This window comes from Haliaeetus leucocephalus, unplaced genomic scaffold (assembly GCF_000737465.1).
Source record: "Haliaeetus leucocephalus isolate CR32 unplaced genomic scaffold, Haliaeetus_leucocephalus-4.0 Scaffold730, whole genome shotgun sequence".
Taxonomy (NCBI): Eukaryota; Metazoa; Chordata; class Aves; order Accipitriformes; family Accipitridae; genus Haliaeetus; species Haliaeetus leucocephalus.
In genome coordinates, this window is record NW_010973166.1 from 2,956,592 (window position 1) to 2,980,669 (window position 24,078).

The window sequence follows — 24,078 nt, forward strand, 5'->3', positions numbered from 1 at the left end:
GCTGGAGCAGGGGAAGAGTGAGGAGTCCTCCCGCTGACAAGGAATGAGCAGCAGAGACAACATGTGATGAACTGACCCCAACCCACATTCCCTGTACCCCTGCACCGCTGGTGGGGAGGAGGTGGAGAAAATGGGGAGTGGAGTTGAGCCCGGAAGAAGGGAGGGGTGGCGGAAGTGTGTTTTAAGATTTGGTTTTATTTCTCATTACCCTAATCTGATTTGATTGCTAACCAATGAAATTGATTTTAGTTTTTTTCCCCAAGTCGAGTCTGGTTTTCACCTGTGACCATAATTGGTGAGTGACCCCTTCCTGTGCTTGTGTCACGAGCTTTTTGTTATATTTTGTCCTCCCCATCCCACTGGGGAGGAGGACTGAGTGAGTGAGTGGCCTCGCGGTGCTTTGTTGCTGTCTGGGCTTAAACCACGCCATTATCAAAATGCGGAATTTATTTGTTATTAAAACTTGGAACGTGTTGCGATTGAAAACCACAGACAAAGCAACTCAAAGCTAAACTGAAATCTTGTTTCATTCCACAGCAATTGGGTAAAACAGTTCAAATAAAGAAAATTAAGGAACTGTTTAGTTACCACGTGGGATGTCTTGCATATTTACCCCTCTTCTTCTGCACTAAAATAGCAAATACCGAAACCTTCAATGGACTACTGCAACATTTGGAGTTTCTCATAGTGATAAACAAACATTGTCCCATGGCTTCTTGTGAATTTAGACCTTCCTGGCAGAAAATTTGTGTTGTTTCCTACTGAAGTTAACAGTCCTGCTGGAAAACAATATGTACAGTTACAGTACTGCAGAAATAAAACTGGTCCTGAAACACTGTACTCCAGGAGAACAGACACCAAAGGAATGTGAGACAAATGGAAGAAAATTGGCTGGAAGTTTCTGATGCCTGGGAAATCCATGGTGGGAAGCAGTTAAGATGCATTTGGGAGAGCAAAAATCAGCATTCATTCCAGTAAAGCCAATTAAGCTAAAACAACAGCAGAAACCAATGTGGTTACATGAGAAGCAGAGTCAAACACAGGGCAGTATAAGCAATGGAAGAGTAGGAGAGTTATGAAAACAACCAGAACCAAGCAAAAAAGAATAATTAGAAGAGCAAAGAAAAATAGTGATTGGCATCTCAACTAAAACAAAGAACAACTCGCAGAGCTATTCCCTTAGTGACTTTACATGCATCCTAGCAAAAGCAGCCCCCCCATATGCTATTCAACTAGTTCTTCCCAAATCAAAAAAAGAGATCATTTGCTGGAAGTCATCAGCACATTATTTATAAACAGACTGGGTGTGAGAAGGTACCCTTACATCAACCTTTACTTGCAGTTTACATACATTTTATCCCTGATTCAAAGCTGAGATTTAACTGCCGATGATGTTATTTAACAAGCAGAACTGAGAAAATACAGCTGGCTTAATTTAGTCTGTGTAAGCAAGCCTGAAAGCTATTGCATGGACAGTGGAGGAGAGGAAATAGCCCTCTGTAAAGATTATTCTATTGATGGTCTTAAGTATGCATTTGTCAAATTACAGATAGTTTTGTGCATGTTCCTGTTTAATTTCATAAGAAATCAGTCATTTAATCTCTTTTTGCAGCTGAGGTTCTCCTTATTCTTAATTGTTGAGATTCCCTTCTATTCATTCTTTACAAATAATTGTGGTGGGAAAGAAAACACTGCTTTTGCCTTTTTGGCAAAAAATGATCTCTTTAATTCCTATGCAGATCTCTTCAGGACTAGTGTTATAGCTGTCTCCCCAGCTGAGAAAAGACTATGCAGAATTTCCGTGTAACCTATTGAATCACTTGCGCCTATGTGATATGAAGGCCTCATTTTCCACCTCCTCTGTGCCCTGCTAGCTCAGCTTAACAGAGAGGTTAGATTTGGAGCTGCCGCAGTCTCATCACGTTTTGTGGTAGCTCATGTGTAAATGTGAGTGGATGAATAGTTCTGTGTTCCCAGTTTGTAAATGATGGAATCAGATATGCTTCTTCCACCTAATGGTAGATTTTGGAGACTGAAACTTTCAGAGATGGGCTTCAGGCAAAGCTGATATGGAAATCGGAAGACTTTCTGATAGGTGTGAAACTTGGAAACAATGCTGAACAGAGCCCAGGGTCTGTGGTTGGCAGGACAGGAGTTAAACATTAAAAAGCTTTTTCTTATAGGCAGGAAAGGAAAAATTTATAGCTCATAATCAACCCATGAAAAATGTAGTCTGTGATGTTCCTTTCCTGTCTGAGATCTTGGAAGGCTCCCGTTCCTATCTGTCTCTGAGTCTATTGAGTACAGGGAGTTTCTTCTCAAGGGCAGCAAACGTAAAGATACTGCAAGATACGGGCAAGTCTCCAACCTGTTTTCAGAAAGCTTCCCTCCCTGACACACCAATTAAACAGTCAGGTGATAGGAGGTCAGTAGGGCACAGTGTACCTTTTTTTTCTTTCCTATTTCGCCTCTTGACTGAAAGTATTTTGCTGGCAAAAATCAGTGTCTGTAACTGCTGTGAACTCTTCACCCTGCTCTGGGAGACTGGGTCTGTCTTAAAATCTGTTTACTCCTCAACTTATGAAAGTGGCCATCAAACAAGGCTCTGGAAACTGAGCTTAGTATAAGGAGTGTGTGAACAATATTAGTACAGGAACTTATCCTGTGGAGAGGCTCCTTCTTCCAAATCATTGCTGAACTGGTAATGCTCATAAGAAAAGAATACCCAACCTAGTTTTTGGTGGTGGAGCCAGTAGGCATGATAGTGAGTTTGTGATGTGGGTTCGGAAAGGGGATACAGAGCATGATAAAATACACTATTAGGGCATAGAGTGAGGTACAGTGTTCCCCTGCCTGTGGTGGAAAAGAAATGAAAATACAGTAGGTGTAGGACAGTGGCATTTGTGACTGCAAGTGCTGCTGTGCTGCAGTGTTCTGGGTATGTGCAGGGCTACAGCAGATGATTAAAAATCTGAGGAGACAGGAGGGTGGAGTGAGGGCTTGGGAGCATCACAGTAGGCATCTGTCTGTTGTGGCCTTTCTTGGCCTTGGGATGTGGAGCTGGGCTGACGCTGATGGCTTCACTGCAGCGGTGGTGGAGCACTGGCTATCGTGTGACACTTGTCCTGACAGAGAAATGTGGAATGTGGTCGTGAAGCTCCAGATGGAAAGTTTGGCCATCACTGGCCTAAACCGTGAAGGGCTTACTTGCTGCATGTATGGTGGAAGCTTGTCTGAGCCAAGTTGTGAAAATTCAGTCCAAAACAGTTTTCAAATATAAAGAGATACTTCCAAGCTGCACAATCTGTGTTTCATGTTTGCAATGAAGCCTGAAATTCAGAATGTGTTTGCATGTTAATTTTTGGTTGTAAATGCTTTTTGTAGCTCTAAAATTGCAATTCCAGAGTTTCTCCTGTCGGCAAGCCTAACCAAACAGTATTACTGACAGCTTTCCAAATACTCTCACTAACTAAAAGTTTGAAGTTGCTACAATATCAGAGAAGGAAACAAGAAACAACAGACTAAAGGGGATAGGACTTGTAAAATCACATCTGTGTGGGATTAAAAGGTAACTGAGTTTTGAAGAAAAAACCAATGCAGTTAAAATGAGACAAGGAGAGTGGGAGAAGCTATCTTTACTCTTTATTAACTGTTGGTTTATTTTGAGTGCCACTGAGCAGCTGAGTTAACTAGATATTGCTGTGGTTTCCCTACTTGCAGAACAAATGTGCCATTATTTGTACACAGCTCTGATGCAAGCGTTTTCTGAGTTGGCTTTTGGGTTCCTCATTGTCTACATGTGAAATCTGTGTTCACATTTGAACTCTCCTCATGATCTCATAAATTGAGGAGTGAGAGGTGGTCCTGGCAAGCTTGTCCCTCTCCATTTTGCAGCTATTAACACGATAGACCAGGAGCCAGTACATTAATTTTCGAGGATCTGAACTTTAAAAGCCAAGTGCCTGATTCTCATAAGTACAGAGCACAGATGGTCTTTGAGCTGACACATCAGTGTCTCTAACTGGATACTCATGGTTAGAGGTTTTTACCGAGAGCACGGCCCTTCTCCTCTTCATGGAATATCATTGGGAGTATGGGATACTGTTATTGCATGAGGGTCTTGTGAAGCCAGGGTTATTGGAATAGGTATCAGGGAAGGTTTCTGTAAATGTGAAAAATACAGTCATTGGAGGGCTAAGCTCTCACAGCTAACTACACAGCAGAGCCCTAAGCATTTGCAGAACCCAACAGGACCTGCTGCAAACCAGGGCTGTTCTCATTTGGTCATCTCAGCTGTTTTTCTGATGGCAGTGGAGCTCATGAGATCTGCTCCCCTACAAAACTGTGTTTCTTCTCTCCTAAACATCTTCCTGTGCTTTCCATGACAGTAATACCTGTAAGTGACCTCTCATGCCTGCCACAGCATTTATGACTACTGGGTGGAAGAGATTTGAAATACAGAGATGGTGTCAGTGTCGCAGAGGAAATCTTTGGGACTTCCTTTTCTCAGGAAGTTTAGATGTTTATTATGCCTTTTATTCTGGAACAAGGGCCTTTTCCCCTCTCACATTATGTCCTACTCTGAACACCACAGTAGGTGGCCATGGCCAGTGTGTCATGTTAAGTAGTTGCACCCAAAAGTCCTTTTCCCTAATCCGTCTGTCAACTCAGGTGAACAAAATTGTCATTAAAAAGTGTTTTCATAGGCCATCTGTGTCTTCCCAGCCTGCAACATGTGCTGTGGCCAGGGCTAATTGGTGCACCAAAATATACACGCTTATTTACTGGCATATTGCTATGAAGAATCAAAGATCTCACAGTCTTTCCTGCAGCAGAAAAAATAAGTTGATCATTTTTTTTTTTATCCAGGCTTGAATTTTCTTAAAACTTAAAGAAATCTGGTTATTTTTCAGACTCTTCCAGTTTTTTCACACTTAGTTGAAATTTGTTAATAGCATTTTAAGTTATTTCTGGAAAACTGTAGCATAAATTGTAAATCTTGTTTTCTTGCAAAATCAAGTTGAAATGATGAAAAACTCCCTGCAAAGACAGGATTTAAGGCAATTCCTATAAGCATATATTTGTGCATTATCCATGGGCATGGGCAGTGCTCTGCAACTGGTGTCTTTTTAGCTGCATGTGTCTAAGAAGGTCTGGGATAACTTTGCTGAATGAGATCCAACGCTCCTATAACTCCTTAAGTGTTCTTTCCCTGCACCACCAGCATGATCGAGATACCTTTCTGCATGGTATAATTTGACAGCCCCACCTTGTCTTTGGGCTAAGGGTAAAATCCGGGTTCTGCTGATATATTTTTGTTACGTATTTCATCATAAGATTAGCAAGACCAGTCTGTCTTCTGGGTTCAGCTATCTGCAAGCTCAATACTGGGCACTGGCAGCCTAGTGCTGCCCGTGCTCCACATGTCACAATTAGGATTTTATCTTCACAGATAACGCAATCTCACTAACTGCGTGTGCTCCTGGGGATTAAGTTCAGGCTTAGACTGCTTTTTTTTCAGAACCCAAGGTTTCATGAACGGGCAGTCTTTCTACTAAGGCAGCAGATGAGTAACACAGTGTGGAGGAATATGCAGCTTCAGTTTGGTCCTCAGACTTGGCAGCAGCAATTGATGAGAGGAAGGGCACCAAAGGAAGTGTTTGATTTAGCGCTTCCACTGGGAAGCTGCTACCCTGAAGGAGCCATGAATATCTTGTTTCCTCTGTGCTGTTTTCCCACAACATCCCAGGGACCGGTAATGAAGCAAACATTGCAGCCTCGCTGGGCCGCAGCTTTTCCCACTGGCACAAGAGGGAATTAAGAAATTATGTTCTGCTTTTGATTGTATGCATAATGTCTGGTAGTTATTCAAACATGGTCATGGTACAGCTAAGCAAAGATACTTCAACTGATTAAGCAAAGCATAACTCCAAGGTAATTTGCACATCTTTCTTTGCTAGCTTGACAAACAGTGCAATACAGGGAAGCAGGATCATAATGAATAATGAATGCCAGTAATAGAAAATTACTTGGTTTTATCCGAGGTGCTGGCTTTATATACTTGGGAGAGGGCTATTTCTAGTATTATTGATTGCAATGGATGCTGGAGCAGTGCGAGGAGCACCAGCAGCAGTGGCAGCAAGCAGTGGCAGAACACACGAGGAGACACATGGACAAGTAGAGACTTGTCTGAACAGGGGGCATTCCCCAAGCCACTGACCCCAGACCCACTGACTGGATGAGACAGCAAGGCATGGAGCCTGCACCCAGCAATGCGGGAGATTTAAGCAGGCAAAATCAATCAGCCCATCTGATTGCAACAGATGCCAGAGTATACATATTTCCAAGTGCGCAGGTGCATGGCAGCATGGTTGCCACCTGGCAAAAAGCAGCGTCACCTGCTTCTCCTGAGCTTCTAGCGCCTGGTAGAACCAGCGCAACCACACAGACAGAGCTCCTGTTCAAGCATGTGACCACCCAGGTTTCCAGCTGTGGGGCGTGTGAAGGGATATTCCTACTAGAGGTGGAAAGTGATCATAAGCAAGACTGCGGGAGGTGTGACCAGACTGATGAACTGCTCTGCTTGGCAGCTGAGCTGCAGAAGGAGGGGGGCAGACTGAGGAGCATTCAAGAGTCTGAGAAGGAGATTGATCAATGGAGCCATACTCTGCCATCTATGATGCATAGAAGCCAACTCAGTGTGGCCACTACAGAGGCAGGTCCTGGATCTGCTTTGTGCCAGGAGGAAGGTAATATCATAAGGGATAAGGAGAGGTGGAAGAAGATTACAGCATGGAGCAGTAAGAGTAACACCTTTACCCTCTAAAATACCCTTACAGAACAGGTATGAGGCCCTGGGTACAGCAGATGAAGCGCATAATGAGAAAAGAAAGAGGAGGAACCTGCGCAAGCAGTCTTGCTGAGATCAGAGAGACCAATCCCTCGCAACAAGACCTGCATTAAGACCAGCGCCGAGAAGAAACAATGGTCAGTTATTGTCATTGGTGATTCCCTTCTGTGCAGAACAGAAGCACCTGTTTGCAGACTGGACCCTCTTTTCAGAGAAGTTTGCTGCCTCCCTGGGGCCTGAATTAGGGATGTCACCACAAGACTGAAGAGTTTAGTTCAACCTTCAGACTACTATCCATTTCTGCTCTTTCATGTGGGTACAAATGATGTCGCAACAAAAAGTCTGACGTCAATCAAAATCGATTTCAGAGCCCTGGGAAGAATGCTAAAAAATTTGGGAGCATAGGTAGTGTACTACGATGTAATTGGTATTAGTGAGACCTGGGGGAACGAGTCCCACGACTGGAGTGATTGGATGGAGGGCTACAGGCTGTTCAGGAGGGATAGGCAGGGCAGGTGAGGTGGAGGTGTCGCACTGTATGTAAGGGAGAGTTTGACTGCAGAGCCCTTACAGTTAGTGATGATGTGGTTGAGAGCCTCTGGGTAAGGATTAGGGGGATGGAAAACAAAGGAGATGTTTTAGTGGGTATCTACTACCAGTTGCCCAGCCAGGATGTAAGCACTGATGAGTTATTCTATAGGCAATTAGCAGAAATTTCTGGAACAGTAGCCCTTGTCCTTATGGGAGATTTCAGCTTCCCAGGCATCAACTGGGCATATCATACTGCTGTGACAAGCAGGTCTTGGAAGTTCTTGAATTTTGTAGGAGATAACTTCTTGTCACAGGTACTCAGTGAGCCAACTAGGAAAGATGCCTTCCTAGACCTGCTGTTTGTGAATAGAGAAGAACTTGTGGGGGATGTGATGGTAGGTGGCTGTCTTGGCCACAGTGATGATGAAATGGTTGTGTTTAAAGTTTTCAGTGTAATGAGAAAAAAGGACAGCAGAGTTGCTACCCTGGACTTCAGGAGAGCAAACTTTAAACTATTCAGGGAGCCATTTAGCAGAGTCCTCTGGGAATCTGCTTTTGAGGGCTTAGGAGTCCACAAGTGCTGGTCAGTCTTTAAGAACCACCTTTTAGAAGCACATGAGCAGGCAATTCCACTGTGTTGTAAGTCAAGCAAGCGGGGCAGAAGACCAGCTTGGCTGAACAGGGAACTCCTCCAGGAGCTCAAGGGGAAAAAGAAACTGTATGATCTCTGGAAGCAAGGTCAGGCTTCTCAGGAAGAGTACGGAGCTGTGGTTCATTTATGCAGGGAGAAGACAGGAAAGGCCAAAGCTTAATTAGAGTTGAAACTGGCCAGTGTTTTTTCAGATAACAAGAAGGGCTTATAGTATGTTAATAGCAAGAAGAGGTCTAAAGAAAACATTGGACCAATACTGGTTGAAGATGGTCACCTGACTAATAGGCATGAAGAAAAAGCAGAGGCACTGAATGCATTTTTTGCCTCAGTCTTTAATAATGCTGATAGACCTTGGGCTGCCCGGTCCTCTGACTTGGAGGACCACAAGTGTGGGAACAGTGACTTTCCATTTGTGGACACTGAAGTTGTAAGAGGCCAGCTGTATCAGCTGAACGTTCACAAGTCCGTGGGGCCTGATGGGATTCACCCCAGAGTACTGAAGGAGCTAGCGGATGTTACGGCAGGACCCCTCTCGATCATTGTCCAAAGGTCTCGGGAGCCTGGGGAGGTCCCTGCTGACTGGAAGCTAGCCAGTGTTACTCCAGTCTACAAAAAGGGCGTGAGGGAAGACCCAGGGAACTACAGACCTGTTAGTCTAACCTCAGTTACCTCAGTTCCTGGAAAAATTATGGAGAAGATTATACTGGGTACTATTGAAAGGCATGTAAAGAATAATGCAATCATTGGGCACAGTCGACATGGGTTCCCAAATGGAAAGTCCTGTTTAATTAATTTGATATCCTTTTATGATAAGGTCACCCACCCAGTGGATAAGGGAGGGCGGTAGATGTAGTTTTTCTGGATTTTAGTAAGGCCCTCACAGCATCCTTCTGGACAAGTTGTCCAGCTGTGGGATGAGCAGGTTCACGGTGCGCTGGGTGAAGAACTGGCTGAAGGGCAGAGCTCAAAGGGTTGTAGTGAATGGGGCTACATCTGGCTGGCGACTGGTCACCAGCGGTGCTCCTCAGGGCTCAGTGCTAGGGCCAGTGCTGTTCAATATGGTTATCAGTGATCTGGATGCAGGAGTTGAATGCACCATTAGGGTGTTTGCTGATGACAGCAAACTGGGAGGTGCTGTTGACTGTCTTGAGGGACAGGAGGCCTTGCAGAGGGATCTAGATAGATTGGAGCATTGGGCTGTGGTTAATGGGATGAAATTTAACAAGTCCAAATGCCGGATTCTGCACCTGGGATGGAGTACTGCTGGGCACAAGTATAAACTGGGAGAGGAGTGGCTGGCGAGCAGGCCTGCAGAAAGGGATCTGGAGGTGCTGGTGGGCAGCAGGCTCAATAGGAGCCAGCAGTGTGCCGGGGCAGCCCAGAGGGCAAACCGCATCAAACACAGCATAACCAGTTGGTCAAGAGAGGGGATTATCCTGCTGTATTCAGCATTGGTGTGGCCTCACCTGGAGCACTGTGTGTGCAGTTCTGGGCCCCAGCGTTTAAGAAGGATGTGAAGGTCCTGGAATGTGTCCAGAGGAAGGCAGCCAAGCTGGTGACAGGGCTGGAAGGCATGTCCTGTGAGGAGCGGCTGAGGACTCTGGGTTTGTGTAGCTTGGAGAAAAGGAGGCTGAGGGGCGACCTCATTGCTCTCTACAGCTTCTTGAGGAGGGGAAGTGGAGAGGGAGGTGCTGAGCTCTTCTCCCTGGGATCCAGGGACAGGACGCATAGGAATGGTTCAAAGTTGCACCAGGGGAGGTTCAGACTGGACATGAGGAAGCATTTCTTTACCGAGAGGGTGGTCAAACCCTGGAACAGGCTTCCTAGAGAGGTGGTGATGCCCCAAGCCTGTCAGTGTTTAAGAGGCATTTGGTCGATGCCCTTAACAACGTGCTTTAACTTTTGGTCAGCCCTGAATTGGTCAGGCAGTCAGACTAGATGATCATTGTAGGTCCCTTCCAACTGAAATAGTTCAGTTCTGTTCTATTCTATTCTCTTAATCGCTTTATCTCTCATGAATTTATTCAAAGGGTCCCAATATAGCTTAAACAGATTTGATTCTTTATTAAGTTTGCATTTGGGGGCCATAATTGGATCCACTTGTAGGAGTGCAAATCAGGAGCAACTTCACTGAAGTCCCTGGCAAAATCTGAGTGATAGCTTAATAAGATTCTATGCATAAAAAGAACAATCTAAGTTCCTTGCTCAAAAAAGTCTTCATACTGCCTTCATGTGGGGCATGAATGTCTCATGTTTTTATTGCTGTATTAGATACAGATACATATAATTGCATCAATACATGCTGTATACAACCAGCGTGCTCTGTGTCTTTTCTCTTAGTGCAATAGCATCAATCTTACGAGCCTGGCTTGATCAGTGCTCTGAGGATTTCAGAGAGCCACCCAACTACCCGTGTTTGCTGAAGTTGCTGGATTACCTGAAGAGGAATATACCTGGCTCTGACCCGGAGAGGAGGGCACAGAACCTCTTGGAGCAGTTCCAGAGCCAAGAAGTGGAAAACGATGGTAAGTTACCTTTCCCTTCTGTCTTTCTGTTCTCCCAGACCCTATGGTACTGAAGGGATTTATGTGGAGTACACTTCATTAACTCATGCTAATTGACAATATTGTGAAGTTCACCAGTGACTTATTTCTAGTTTATTTAAAAAAAAAATCTCTGTGTGAGGCTACAGGTTCTGTGTGGGATGAAATAGTCGCACAGTGTAGGTGTCCATGCCTGTTCATTCTGGGGTGGATTGGGAAATCCAGCACTTCTGTAATTTTTAGCCGAAACTTTGAGATTGCTGCAGCAACTAAGTGGTTAATTGTCAGCATACTTCCCATGTCATTGAATTAAAACCCACAGCCGCTCTTTAGCTGGTCTTCTCATTTCAATACCTGCCTATCCCCATCCCCCCCCCCCCCCCCCCCAACAACCCCCAAAAACAACAAAAAACAAAATACAGAGCTGTGACAAAATACAGCTTGAGTCACAAGCCTTGTCGTCATGAAGCTTTTCTTCCTAGTTACCATCATGTCAAAGGAAGCGTCTGTGGCTGTTTTTTCCTATTTGAGTGGCCGGCTGCTGGTATCCAAGGACAGAGGAAAAACTTACGTTATTGGGGGTCACAATCCACCGAAACAATAGTGGACTGTAGTAACACAAATATGCTGTGCATAGTGTCAAGCCTGACACATACCCTTATCCTGGTCAGAAAGCTTCCTGTGGCATAAGCTGAAAAGTCGTAGGAGCTCACATAGTGTGTGAATGAGAACTAGAATCAACTTCCAGTTTTCACAGAGGGGCAGAGGGAATAATTCATGTAATAAAGGATAAAGGAAATGACAGAAAAGAAACATTTCATCCCATAAAAATCATGCCTGCCGGATGTTCCAGAAATACCATGTCAATGCATAATACTGTGAAATGCCAAATTAACTCAGTCATTAACATTAAAAGGAGTACTGCAGAGAGCCCAGGCATTTTCCTTATTGAACACAGGTAAGTGAACAGGATTGCTAATATGTGCCTATTGCTGTCCTTTTCTTGGTTTGGTTCCCACAGGTCAAACAAAGAAAGCTCACGAGAGCTATATTTGGGTTCAAAGTGAACAGAAGTTCCCAGCAGCCCTGTTTCTGCATTTGTTTCCTCAAGTAACAGTTGAAAAGGTCCTTTTCTGAGTTACAGAGTGGTCAGTTTGAATGATAACATTTTCCAAATTGTGGCAGAATAGAGGCTGTTAATTAGAATAAGATGAGGAGAATGCAATTAACCTGTGGGGTCTGCAGAGAAGAGTTTTAGAATTGTCACTTTATCAGAGCTCCATCTGTGTTCATTTCAGAGATTTCTTTCAAAACTCTTAATGTGTTGTCTGCAATCAAGACTTGCTGATAATTATTGTTCTAAAGCATTCATATTGTGCTTTGAATTTACAAATTTGGGTCTTAAATCCTACAGTTTGGTTTGTGTAATCAGACCTCCATTCAGTGCTGCCATCAGCCATGCCAGTAGATTAGATTCCAGTACCAGATACACAGATAAAAGCTGTTCCTGGCCTCAATTCTTGCAGCTTGAGCAATACAAAGCGAGGTGAGTCAGAGACTGCAAATTCAGAAGAGGCACATGGTTGCTCTCAGTGAAGTCAAGAGGGCACCTGGGCTTTGTGAGGGCTAAATGGATCCCAGTGGTTTGAAGATGTTGAGATATTTGAGGACAAGAGGATTCCAGCTTCGCGGAGAGTAGGGAAAAGACTGGTTACACATTTATGAAGGTGAGAGAGAAAGGAGAAAAAGAGGCATTAAAAAAGAAAAGGAAAATCTTGTGTTGCACTCCAGGACTTGATTTTATGGGTGCTGTGGGGTTTTGAGTAAGGTTGCAACTCTTTCAGTGATGAGGATTTTCAGTTGACTTTCAAGAGCTGAAAAGAAAATGAGGAGTTACATAGCCAAAAAGAGAAAGAAAAAAGTGTGATTCTTAACACGTCTATAGAAGTCCATTTAATTATGCATATTGTTACAAAACAGCCACAGAAAAATAATGCTGAAACAGAGGTCTCCATTTATCGCGTTTAGCTCTGTCAATAAATTGTGCAATTGAAATCTACAGATGGAAATTTGGATACAGCCTGTAGTAATAATTTGTTACATCAAAATTGTAGCAGTTTACATTGACGATTAAGTTTTGCTAATTAATGAAGAAAGGAAAAACGAAGTACTTAAAAAAACAATGAGGAAGTATCACTTTATCTGCTTTTGTTGCTTCAATGTCTGTTCTGCTTTAATTGGATATGAAGTATTGCCTAACATACTCTGAAATGTGCTGCTTGTTTTTGTTAATGAAATCTCCCTAGTAGGAAACTCAGTACTTTCGCTGTTAGTCTTTAACAAGTTCATTTTTTTTTCCTGCCTTCTTATGGAGTTACTGTTGCCTTACAGTAAAAGGGATTAGGAAGAGGATTTATTTTCAGGCATTTTCCATTTGACTTCCTCCTCTACCATGGGAAACAAGGGCATATTTCTTTGTGTTTCAATGTGGCTTTGTTCCCAACCTGTGGGAGCCAAAAGGTGACATGGGAACATCTGTGAAATCCCTTCCCTTCTACACTGCATCAGGTCCCTTGATGAGGCCAGGTCTCCTCTCTCATCTCTTCACTGCTGCCCAGTGCAAATTTAGAAGAAGCATTCAGGTGAATGCTGTAGGTGCTCACTGTATTCCCGTTCCTGGGAAAAATTCCCAGAGAGGGAAGGTGAGGGATGCTGGAATAAACTCTCTTCAATATAGTCCATGTAGCCACAAATGGTGCCAAGAAATCTGATATCTCCTTTTATTTCCATACATGGGAGATGAAATCTGGATGTAAGAGCATTCCTAATGCAATATTTTGGGGATGTAACTGCAGTCTTGTCCCTTTGCAGTTTGATTTTTTCTTTTCAGACTATAAAATGCGTAAATACTGAGAAGTAGATTAACAAAATCCTGCAGCATTAATAAGGAATTTTAGTTGGGGTGTGTGTGTTGGTTTTTTTTCTTTCAGAAGAATGGTTAGAGAATGGGTTAGAGCCACTTCTCTGCTAAGAGACCCTGAACAGCTCAATTCTCTCTAACTATTTATTTCTCTTCCAACTTTTTCTTTGCCAATTTAATCTTCTGGTCATCATCTTTCTCACTAAAATATGCAGCACAGTGGGGCCATTACATCAGGCAGGACCCTTTGAGCATTCTGCTATAATATATACCGTGATGTTTTAAAATAAACAAACATCTGCTTTGATTCACTGTTTGCTGTATAAATTTACTAAATCATGTTTTCCATCCTGGACAGATGGGTTCCATAACACTTTCTCCTGTAACCTATTTGATGAAGTGGAACTGGACATCAGCAATTCAGAAGAATTCTCTTTTTTCCAAGAAGACCTTGTGGCAGAACAGTTGACATACATGGATGCGGTATGTAGAGTATATGTACTTCTTGAAATGCTAGGGGGAATAGTGCTGGGCTTCTAATTTTTTTTTTTTTTTTTTAATTATGTCAATATAAGTATAGTGTTCCAGAACAGGTCTGTTGTTGGGACACAGGACACAGCGCTGCTTGGTTATCCAAACTTGCTTCATTTATTGGGCTTTTTCCTTCAGTCATTCTGAAGGTTTGTTTCTTTTTAAAGAAAAGTGTGAATGTATATTGTGTAGCCTTTTTGCAAAGTTTAATATTTGACACCTGAGAAATAGCACATTTTGACTATATTGCTGCCTGGCCTAAAGATGTATAGGCACTCTTAACTGCTGTGCTCTGATTTGGTTTGTCTGTATCGATATCCTTCAAAATATCATTATGTAAAAAATTTTCCCCTTGGTTATACAACTGATAAAAAGGTGTCTCTTATTTTTGCAGGACTATTTAGCTGACAGTTCTTTTAGGGCATCACACCTATAAAGAGTATGCCAAAGTGTATATTTTAAATGAAGAGAAAACAAATATTTACCTTTTAATACCGTATTAGATTTGGATCCAATTTGTACTGTAAACATACCTTTCTTCTTGTGGACAATAGAGATCTAGGAGAATCCTGCTGACTTAGAGACCTCTATTTCACTCTAGAAACTCTTCAAGAAAGTTGTGCCCTACCACTGTTTGGGATGCATCTGGTCTCGAAGGGATAAGAAAGAAAACAAGCACCTGGCACCTACCATCAGAGCCACCATCTCTCAGTTCAATGTAGTTACCAAATGTGTTGTCAGCACTATCCTGAAGAGCAAGGAACTCAAAACACAGCAAAGAGCCAAGATCATTGAGAAGTGGATTCATATTGCACATGTAAAGCATTTATTCTAGACTGTTTAATGTTTCTTGTGCAGGTGCCTTGGACTGAGGGAGTTGGGAGGGGAGAAGGGGGTTGTATGCATTGGTGCCAGGCCAGCGAACATCTTGGCTCTAATTCTTCCTATTTTTGACTTGACTTTCTTTGTAATAGCAGATGAAGTATTGGCCTTCCTCTCCTTAGTTCCTTGCCCACCGTGGACATGGTGTTGATGCTTCTTTTCACAGGGTTGGGAGTTCTAATTAACGGGTGAGGCAGACACTGTGTCTTGTAGATGGGAAGTGCTGTATACTTGATAACGTAACATTTATGGTAAGATAGGTATAAATTCAACCAGTTCACTTCCCTAGGAAGAAAATAAAATACTGCTCACAATAGTGAAAGCAGTGAAGTGATTGCTGGTATCATCCAGAGGTTAGACTTGTTTTCAGAGGAAAGTTTAACAAGAATGGAGTAGGACTGGCAGTGGTGCACGCAGCGGGCACAGTCAGAATAAGCTTTGTGCTTACCTGCCTTTGGTCATTCGTGTTCAGTCAATGAGCATCATGCTCCCTCTCCTGCATCTATGAACACCATGGGAGTTGAAATCAGATATGGTGGAAGACAGCACAACTGTTTGGGTTTTCATACATTTATATATATGTGTGTGTGCGTGTGTGTGTACATATGAAAATAAAGTAAATACAAGGTTTTAAGTAAGTGCAGACAAAGCTAACTTACTTCTAGGAAGTAGTAGCCTCCTTAACATGGAAAAAATGTAATTATTGTTTGTAGTCTTTTGTTTTGAAAAATTCTTGAGCCTGAAAGGTCGTTTGCCTACTGAGTTATTCATGGTTTACATCAGGTATACAAACCAGCTGGGTTAGGAGGGGATAAGAGGTGCAAGCAGTGACCACAAAAAAAAAAAGTAGAGTTACAATATGGTACCAGTCTCCTCATGTTCTTACATTTCTGCTTTATCATTGTCTCACACGTTTCTCTAACACATTTTTACTCTTTGCTTCAATTCCTTTGTCTTGTAGCAGATTGTGTGTTTCTTAATCTTTGCATGAAAGGGTTTTGCATGCCTTCTTTACATAACACTAGTTTGCTAATTTCTTAGATTTTTATCTTTAATATTTTACTGTAACCTTTTGAACTCCCCTCAGAACACTGGGCAGCTGGCAGTAAGCTAGATCTCTCTTTTGAAGAGAACATTTAAAGCACTTTCATAAGGATGTGTGTTGACTTTTGTTTTAAGAATCACATGGATTCTTTCTGAGCTATATGAAATAAGCAGTCATAAAAAGCTCAAGCCAAACAGAGGCTTTCCAACCTTGACAATGCACTTCTATGCTTCCAGAGGCAGTATTGTTAGCCCTGGCACCTAAGCTCTGGCAACTGCATGGTTCAGGAAACTGGTATGAGGAAGTAGTCTTTCACCTCTCTTTTGGCACTTAAGTTGACTCATTTTTGTTATCATCTGATGACTGCTTTATAGCCCGTGTGAATTGATTAGGAAGTTGATTCCTGTTTTCTGCGTACAGGTCTTTAAGTTGCAGAGGGTACTGGCTAACGGGGCCTTTATGGGGCAGCCTGGGCTGCAGCCTGGGCAAGCAAGTATGAAGCAGCTTCCTGCTCATCATGGGTCAGCAGGGAGGCCCAGGGATGCTAGGACAGGCATCACTCTCATCATACTTGTTCTGTGGAGGGAGAACTTTGTTCTCCACCTCTGTTGATTCAGTACTTCTCCCTTTATTTAATTCACACGCATAATTAAATACTCCAGTCTTAGCTAAGAACATGAAAAATGCATGTGCACGCTCTACAAAATAATTGCACATGTAGAACAGCTAGTTGCATATATACTTAGCTGCCCACTTCTGAAGAAAGTTACTTGCTTCAGGCTTGCAAATGAGTGTTTTGAATAGTTAGATGCCTGAATTAGAAAATAATCCACTCATTAAAGTGCAGTTATTCACTGACAGCTAACTCTGTAACTTAGAAGCATGGAGTTTCACAGTTGTTATCTGTTCATGACTTTTGGATCCAGTTTCTTTGTTTACAAGATAAACTGAATACTTTTTCTAACTGCCAGCCCTCTCTGCTCCACCTAGATCTAAGGTTCCTGAGCAGGAGCAGCCAATTTCACTCACACAATATTTTCTTTAAAAATAAAAAGTAAAAATGAAATCATTAATATCCTGTTATGCTTAATTCTTTTAAATCAAAGTTGCTTCTGCACAGGATTCTTTCTGGTTTTCCCCTTGTGAAGGACACAGCATGAAACAAAGTTACTCAAAGCAGTCTTAAAAATTCTTCTTATATACAAATGAAAGTTTGCTAAAGTTTAGTCTGCAGTCAGTTAAATCATTGAGAACACAAAATCCAATATTGATTTCCTAATGTGCTTTAAATTATGCAAAGTGCAAATAAGTCAAGATGGTTCCAAATTGGATCTTCTAGTCCAAACTCCTGTTGTATTTGAAAAAAAGAAATGCTGAGAATTTGTGTCTCTAAATCCATGTTCTCCCCAGCCTGAATTTCAAGTTGAACATAAAGAAAGAAGGGTCTTATTCTTAAATGTGTCAGTCGCTGAAGAAGAGCTGTTAGGTGTTTTCTTTGGCCCCAGACCATGAAAGAATAACTTTCAGGTCTTGCGCGTCCTACCACATGATCTTGAACTTGATCTTTATCTAGTCTAACTGCCAACCTGCTTCAACTGCTGTCTGTCCAGTCAGCCTTCTTAAGCCACACTTTCTTAAATGTAGCCTTCTGAAGTTGCACAATTTTTTTTTTTATTTTTTTTTTTTTAGGTTAATAAATGAGAGTAAATGTACTTGCCTTAGTTGTTCAGTCAATTTTAATGCAACTCATGAACAGAGTTGCTGATATATTAAGGTCTGACTTTTGTTTATGCTAAGGTCGCTTTACATTTGTTCAGTCCTACAAAGGAAATAAATTATGTCTATTTTCACTCTAGGGATCCTTTATATAATCAGCGTTACTAGTGTAATAATCAGCCCCATAAAAATTTGCAGAAGCAGAATTGTAGTTTGAATACATTCTCATCTACATGCAACAGTCAAATTGGCATGTGTTTTGTCTGCTTAATTTGCATGTACAGGCACCTGTTTGTAAGAGCTTGTATTTGCAAGAGTTTCTTAAGTTTGTGGTGCCCATGCTCTAGTTCATGAGCCACCAACAGATTTACGGGAGTTCCTTGAAGAGTCAGAGGCCAGACTTTCCTCCTCCTCCTTGCTTCCATCTGCTTTACGAGGAATCTGTGCTATTTTTTTGAGAATTAAGTTTTTCAGTATTCTTCCATCAAAGCTTTTGCCACAGAGAAGCTGCATAAGAAATGTTTATAAACCAGTCTCTCTGTTAGGATTTGATCCCAACTCTGGAAGAGCTGGGAAGGTTTTTCTCTTTAACAGTGTGCACATACTTGAATAACAGGTTATTCCTTTGCATGTCTTTATTTTTAATTGACACTTAGATGATTGAGGGTTTACATTTTTAATACTGTATACAAAGAGCCAAAGCCTGGTTTTTCCCCTAAAGGGTAAAAGGGATTGGTAACTATAAGGAGCTTTTTAAGAAGTGTAACATTTGTGCTTTTTAGCCTGGCTTCATGGAGTCAGTTCTACTTTTATTTTTACTAGGAGAACTGGAAGCTGTAATACTGCAGCATCACCACAAAGACATGAAAGTGAGGAAAACAAGATATAAGTGCCAAAGCCCATAAAGTGTTTGGTGGCTGGAGGGGGGAGTGATATTTTTGATGCTCAATATTTGTACAGCTGCCTGCTTAGCAGTGAGAATGTGTAGCAAGCATGACACCAGTCAAACAGAAGAGTACTAACGTATCCGTAATGCTGATGTTTAATGCTCCTGTATTTCTAACCGCTCCTTTCACAGGAATGTAGGATCCTGAAGAATTTTTCCTCCTTGAGGGCCATCGTTTCAGCACTGCAGTCCAACTCCATCTATAGGCTAAAGAAGACCTGGGCGTGTGTTCCAAAGTAAGCCTCCCCTTCCAGTCCTGTGGCTAGCCCCAAACAAAGGCAAAAAGCTCAGTACTCTTTCTTTTCATCTTGTTCTTCTCAGCCTTCCTATTCTGCTCCTTCACGGACATCTGTTCTCTTTGAAGAACCTCTCATTCCTGTGAGGCTGAGACCCCTTTTTTGGGTCTGACTGCTGTGAGCTCCTCTTTTATATTGAGGGGACAACCTGCTCTCAGGGATACTGGGTCTCTTCTGTCCTTTATAGCATATTGAATCTTCCACAACCTATTTTGGAAAACTACAGGACTAGCTACTCACCCAGCTCATGCACACCGCTCTCGGAAGGTCAGCAAAAGGGCACCATGGTACTTGCCTGTTGTCTTCTCTCCTCTGAAGTTGGAGGAGGTCCAGGTTGCCACAAACCCTCACTAATCCTCTCCTGGTCCTGACATTTCCTTAAAATATATCCTCAAACTACAAAATCCAAACCTGTATTGAAGACAATTTTTCTCACGGGGAAATACCTATTTGTGCAACTGGCATATTTACTGCATGCCAAACAGACACCAGAAATCTCTGTGTGGGAAAGAGGGTGTTCTGCTCATTCAGTTTGGGAAGAATAGATTTCTTTCCTTTGCCTTTGATAAACAAAGAAAAATGTCACTCTGCCACACAGTATACTTCTGCATTTCCCCTAGAGAGAGGTGGGTCTTTCCTTCCGCTGCCCTGTGTTCCTGTTCCTGATCAAAATATTGCCGTCTTGTGTTTATAGTGTTGGGCAATAGAAAGGGACTCATACACTTAAATGCTTCTAGCTTCCCAGAGTGCATGGAACAGGGCAAAACCGGAGTACTTAGGATACCTCTCTCAGCTATTTTTCTGTTCCTTTGTATCCATTTACCCACTTTCTTACAACAGTCTCATACCCTGCAGTGTAATTGAAAACCCTGCTCGGGGTCTGCGTACCTATGGTATTTCTTTGTGAAGCTGCCAAATAAGGTGAAACTTTACTGGGAGCACCAGAAGATCCCAGGAAGGTTCCTAGTAGTTGTGCAGCATCCCATTAGAAGCATTTTGTTGGTGTTATCTTTTATATGCCCAACTGTTAACGATTCATGAGAAAAAATAGTAATCTGATCTGATTTAGAGTGCTTACTAATAACCTAAATGATCTAATCTTTTCCTATACAGGGACATAATGCTGATGTTCGAAGAGCTGTCTGATATCTTCTCAGACCATGACAATTATTTGACAAGCAGGGAGCTGCTAATGAAGGTAAGAATTAGCTTGAGTTGCAAGGCTTGTGATCTCAATTAAAGCTGAAGTTAGCCCTTTTTCTAACAAGCTGCCAAAGCTTATCTCTCCCTGAACTACTGCATGTGGTGCCTCAGGGAAGATAGGTCTGTAAAATCTGTGCTTTTCTGCTGGGCTGAGAGGTGATTTCATTGTTCCTGAAAGAACTTACCCTAGCATTAGCCTGTTGAGCTCCGATACCCACATACAGCAGGCTGCAGCAGCACAGATTCTGTGTGGACTTGTTCACAAGACAGCAGTTCAGGACCCCTTGGAGCCCCTCAAGTTGAATGTCACACTGGTGTAGTTAGGTAACAGGTAACGCTCCCTTGGGCATGGTGATGTCTGGCTCAAGAATAGCTGTGTGCACTGTATCATACCAGTGATAGTGCTGGAGCCACAACCAGAGTGAAGAGGTGCTGCACAGTGTAATTTTACTGAGATGAGTTACAAATTAGCACTTTGGCTTTATCCTGCTCTGTATAGAGAGATGAACCGCTAGCTTGTGCACCCTCTGAGCAAACCTCAGGAAAAGGCTCAGGTTTGCATTGATGAGTGCAGAGCAACTCCAAACAAGATTCTCCACTGGATTGCACCACTGTAGTGCTTTTGACTTCACTGGAACAATGCCACTCAGCTTCAGCTGAGGAATTAAACCAAGATGTTTATCTGGCTATCCCGTACCTTTCTTGGAACTTGAAAACAGGGCTGGGAATTTTGAAGGAACAGGCTTCCTGCTCTGTGTGTGGCCAGATGGACAACAAAGCAGGCTCTGTCTGAAACAGTTTGACTTGTACGGTCTCCTGGGCGAACCCCAACAAGCTCAGGAGCTTGAAAGGAGTGAGGAAGAATAGCAGGGAAAGGTTATATTCTGTAGAAACTAAGGAATGTTTGTGGCAGTTTTTTCTGTTTACATAAAAAAGTTTCTATAAACTGGCTAACCAGTTTACTTTTTAGCAGTTCTATCCAAGTCAATCTGGCATTTGTACCTTACCCCCTTGCCTTGGTATCTAAAACACTGTGTTTTGCTCAGGAATGATGGATGAACACATTCAAACCTGTCGGTCTGTTTTGTTTATCATCAATTTATCAACATCTGTAGCTAAATTTTAAAGCAGGTGGGACAATAATAAGCGTAGAGGGAAAATGTCTGTTCAGAACAGCTTATTTAACTAAATATTAAAAAGACAAAACAACAACTCAATCTGAGCCCAGACCGTCTGGCTCCCAGCAAATCACTCTCTCCAGCTGCTGTAAGTAGATTTGCAAAACATTTTGAAAGCAGTGAGAGGAGAAAAATTCCACAGAATAGCTAGAACCTGTCTCCTACTTCTTGTCTTGGACCGTTTTGTAATGATTGGAGGATTAATGTCCACTGAATCCTTAAAGTCTTTGTTTTCTTTCACTATAAATAGTCTCTCTAGGGAAGTTGTGTTTGACCTTGCCTATCCATCCTGCAAATTTAAGTGTAGAGCAGACAAAATGCCATATGAAACAGGTTGGCCAGCACAGAGAGGGAGTGCTCTGTTCTCTCCTCCCCAAACAACAGCTCTGCTGCAAGCTGAAGTTTTAGCTTCTGTGCCTGCCTGCCGGCTGCTATTAGAGAATCTTGAGTTTACCTTTCAGTATCTTGAAGACATTGAGACAACACTCCTTTTTCATTTGCTCCTGTTTTTCAGCCGAGGAAGGAAATACAGTTTGAGTGATCTGTTCATTAACTGTGACTGAGAGAAGTAAACATTGTAATGAGAGGATCTTTACAAGTGCAGGCTGTTGTTTTGTGCCTCTTAAAAAGACATTGATAATGATTCATGCCCCATCTGTCCGACCACTGGAAAAAATAACAGTAACTCCCAGCATCCCGTATGGAACCAGGGAAATAAAGGCTACAGATCTATTGTGAAATAGCTCATCCATTCATAGGAAAGCTTGAATTGTGGAGATGAAAACCTATTACTTTCATTTCCTGCGTGTTTTTGGATTAGTCAATAAGCCACAGTGGGTAGTTGCTGGATCTCTATGTTGTGGCATAAGAAAAACAACAAAGCATTACATAAGATAGAAATGTTTACTTGTAGCTGTCCCGATTAGGAAATTAAACAGAAATCCTGAGGTCAAGAGTGTCAGGATAGAGTTCAGAGAAGCATCTGGCCACCTAAAGTATGTCCTAAGCTTCTCTGATTTAAACTCTCAGGAGATTTTCAGCAGCACTTAGCTTTGGCCAGAGTAGAGCCATTTTGCAGAAAAATTCCCTTATAGTCATCCTGTGGGATTTTGTCCAAAATTCCCAATCAGTGTTTGAGTCCCAGAAAATTAGCACATGTACGTATACGTGCATGTACCTGCACAGCAAATACGTTTGCTGGCCTAGCTTGCCTGGTTAAATATATCTGCAATTATTTTACACAGACATAGTTGCCAGCTTACTACTTAGCTCCTCCATTAATTGCCTTTAATTCCCTTTTAAATCACAGGAAGGAACATCCAAATTTGCAAATCTGGACAGCAGTGTGAAAGAAAATCAGAAAAGGACACAGAGGCGACTGCAACTTCAAAAAGATATGGTGTGTTTGGGGTCATTTTCCTCCGCTTTTTGAACTGGTAACATGATTAACCCTAACTGGTGAATTATATAAGAAGCAAAATCTAGAAAGGTATTTAAGAAAGCAAGTGTGCAGTAGGTAATGCTTTTGAATGTGCCCTCTGTCAAGAAAAACAATCACATCAATGCTATTGATTAGCTGATACAAAGCAAGTGAACTGAAAGATTTAGACTGAATATGCAGTCAGAATTTTTGTCCCTGTAAATATGTGTCCAAAGCTGTATTTCCCTTATGCTGTGGATCATAGTAAGCAGGTAATACTCTGTGTGTGTAAGTATAATGTGCATATATATAGACAATCCCACACAAGCATACATCTGTATATATAAACTATTACAAAGTGGGATTTGTGCTGCCCCCAGCTCAAGCTGTATTGCCTACACTGAGCTACCAAGCTGTAACAGCTATGGTTTTTAGTGCAACCCAGCTGTCCTTTTACTCCAGTAACATCCACCTGTGTACTGAAATGCTGGAGGAAATGGATATGCAAAGCATCAGCATAGCCAGCGCATTCAGTGATCTGATGCTGGCAACACTCAAAGATTTCAGGATTCAGTGGATGTACTCAGGGGCCGCGTTATGTTCCCTGGCGCCAGTCTTCCCCTGTCCCCTGCAAGGGGATAACTGGGTGTATAGTTTTGCTGCTCCTGTCCCCACTGCATTTGCTTCCCATCCCAACCAGCTGTTCGGGATGGACACTGAGCCAAGGGTTTGGTCTTAGTTTCAAGTCTTCCAGAAATTCACTTAACCTGTCATATAAAAGGGTAAAAAATGATTGATGAATATAAACATGTGTTCATCATTTTCAACTGTCTTGTTTCTGTCCTACAAGAAAGAATTCCTTTAACTACTCTTGTTACCCTTTAGAGAGAAATATTGGGAAAGCCACACAATTTTCATGTAGTAAAATAGATAATATAAGTACTGGAATTCTCGTGATAAAGCAAATTAGCTCTGGCCAGAGCAAAAATCTCATTTACTTTTAAACAAGCTCATGAAGCTTCTGATGTACCAGCTTAAAAATTGCACAGACTTCTACAGAGATTGCTTTGTAAAATGCGTCTGGTTTCCAGTCTGCTGGTGAAAATGGCTTTTGTCTCAAAGTTGGCAAAGATTTAAAAGGACAGGGGGAGAGAAATCTGGGATAGGGAGGCAAAGTGGTGAATATGATTTTTTGTTTGTCTATTTGTTTGACTGGAAAAAATAGGGATCCTTTTGGATGGTAGAAACAAGCATTTCCTTCACAAGTGTAGAAGCAGCCTGAACTCTACAACTGCTAGCAGTCTCGGAAATTTAAAATTTTAATAATTACTATTAAAATGCAATGAATGGCTGGAGAAGATGGTC

The 24,078-nt window shown here is 42.1% G+C and overlaps 1 protein-coding gene across 1 annotated transcript in view; it reads left to right on the plus strand.

Moving 5' to 3' along the window:
* RGL1 (ral guanine nucleotide dissociation stimulator-like 1) overlaps positions 1–24,078 on the plus strand; it is a 112,903-nt gene that overhangs the window by 77,093 nt on the left and 11,732 nt on the right. Inside the window, exons 5-10 of the mRNA XM_010580730.1 lie at positions 10,374–10,558; positions 13,855–13,979; positions 14,629–14,844; positions 18,749–18,852; positions 20,026–20,110; positions 22,603–22,692. Of these exons, the coding sequence (XP_010579032.1) occupies positions 10,374–10,558; positions 13,855–13,979; positions 14,629–14,844; positions 18,749–18,852; positions 20,026–20,110; positions 22,603–22,692 (805 nt within the window). The remainder of the gene's footprint in view (positions 1–10,373; positions 10,559–13,854; positions 13,980–14,628; positions 14,845–18,748; positions 18,853–20,025; positions 20,111–22,602; positions 22,693–24,078) is intronic.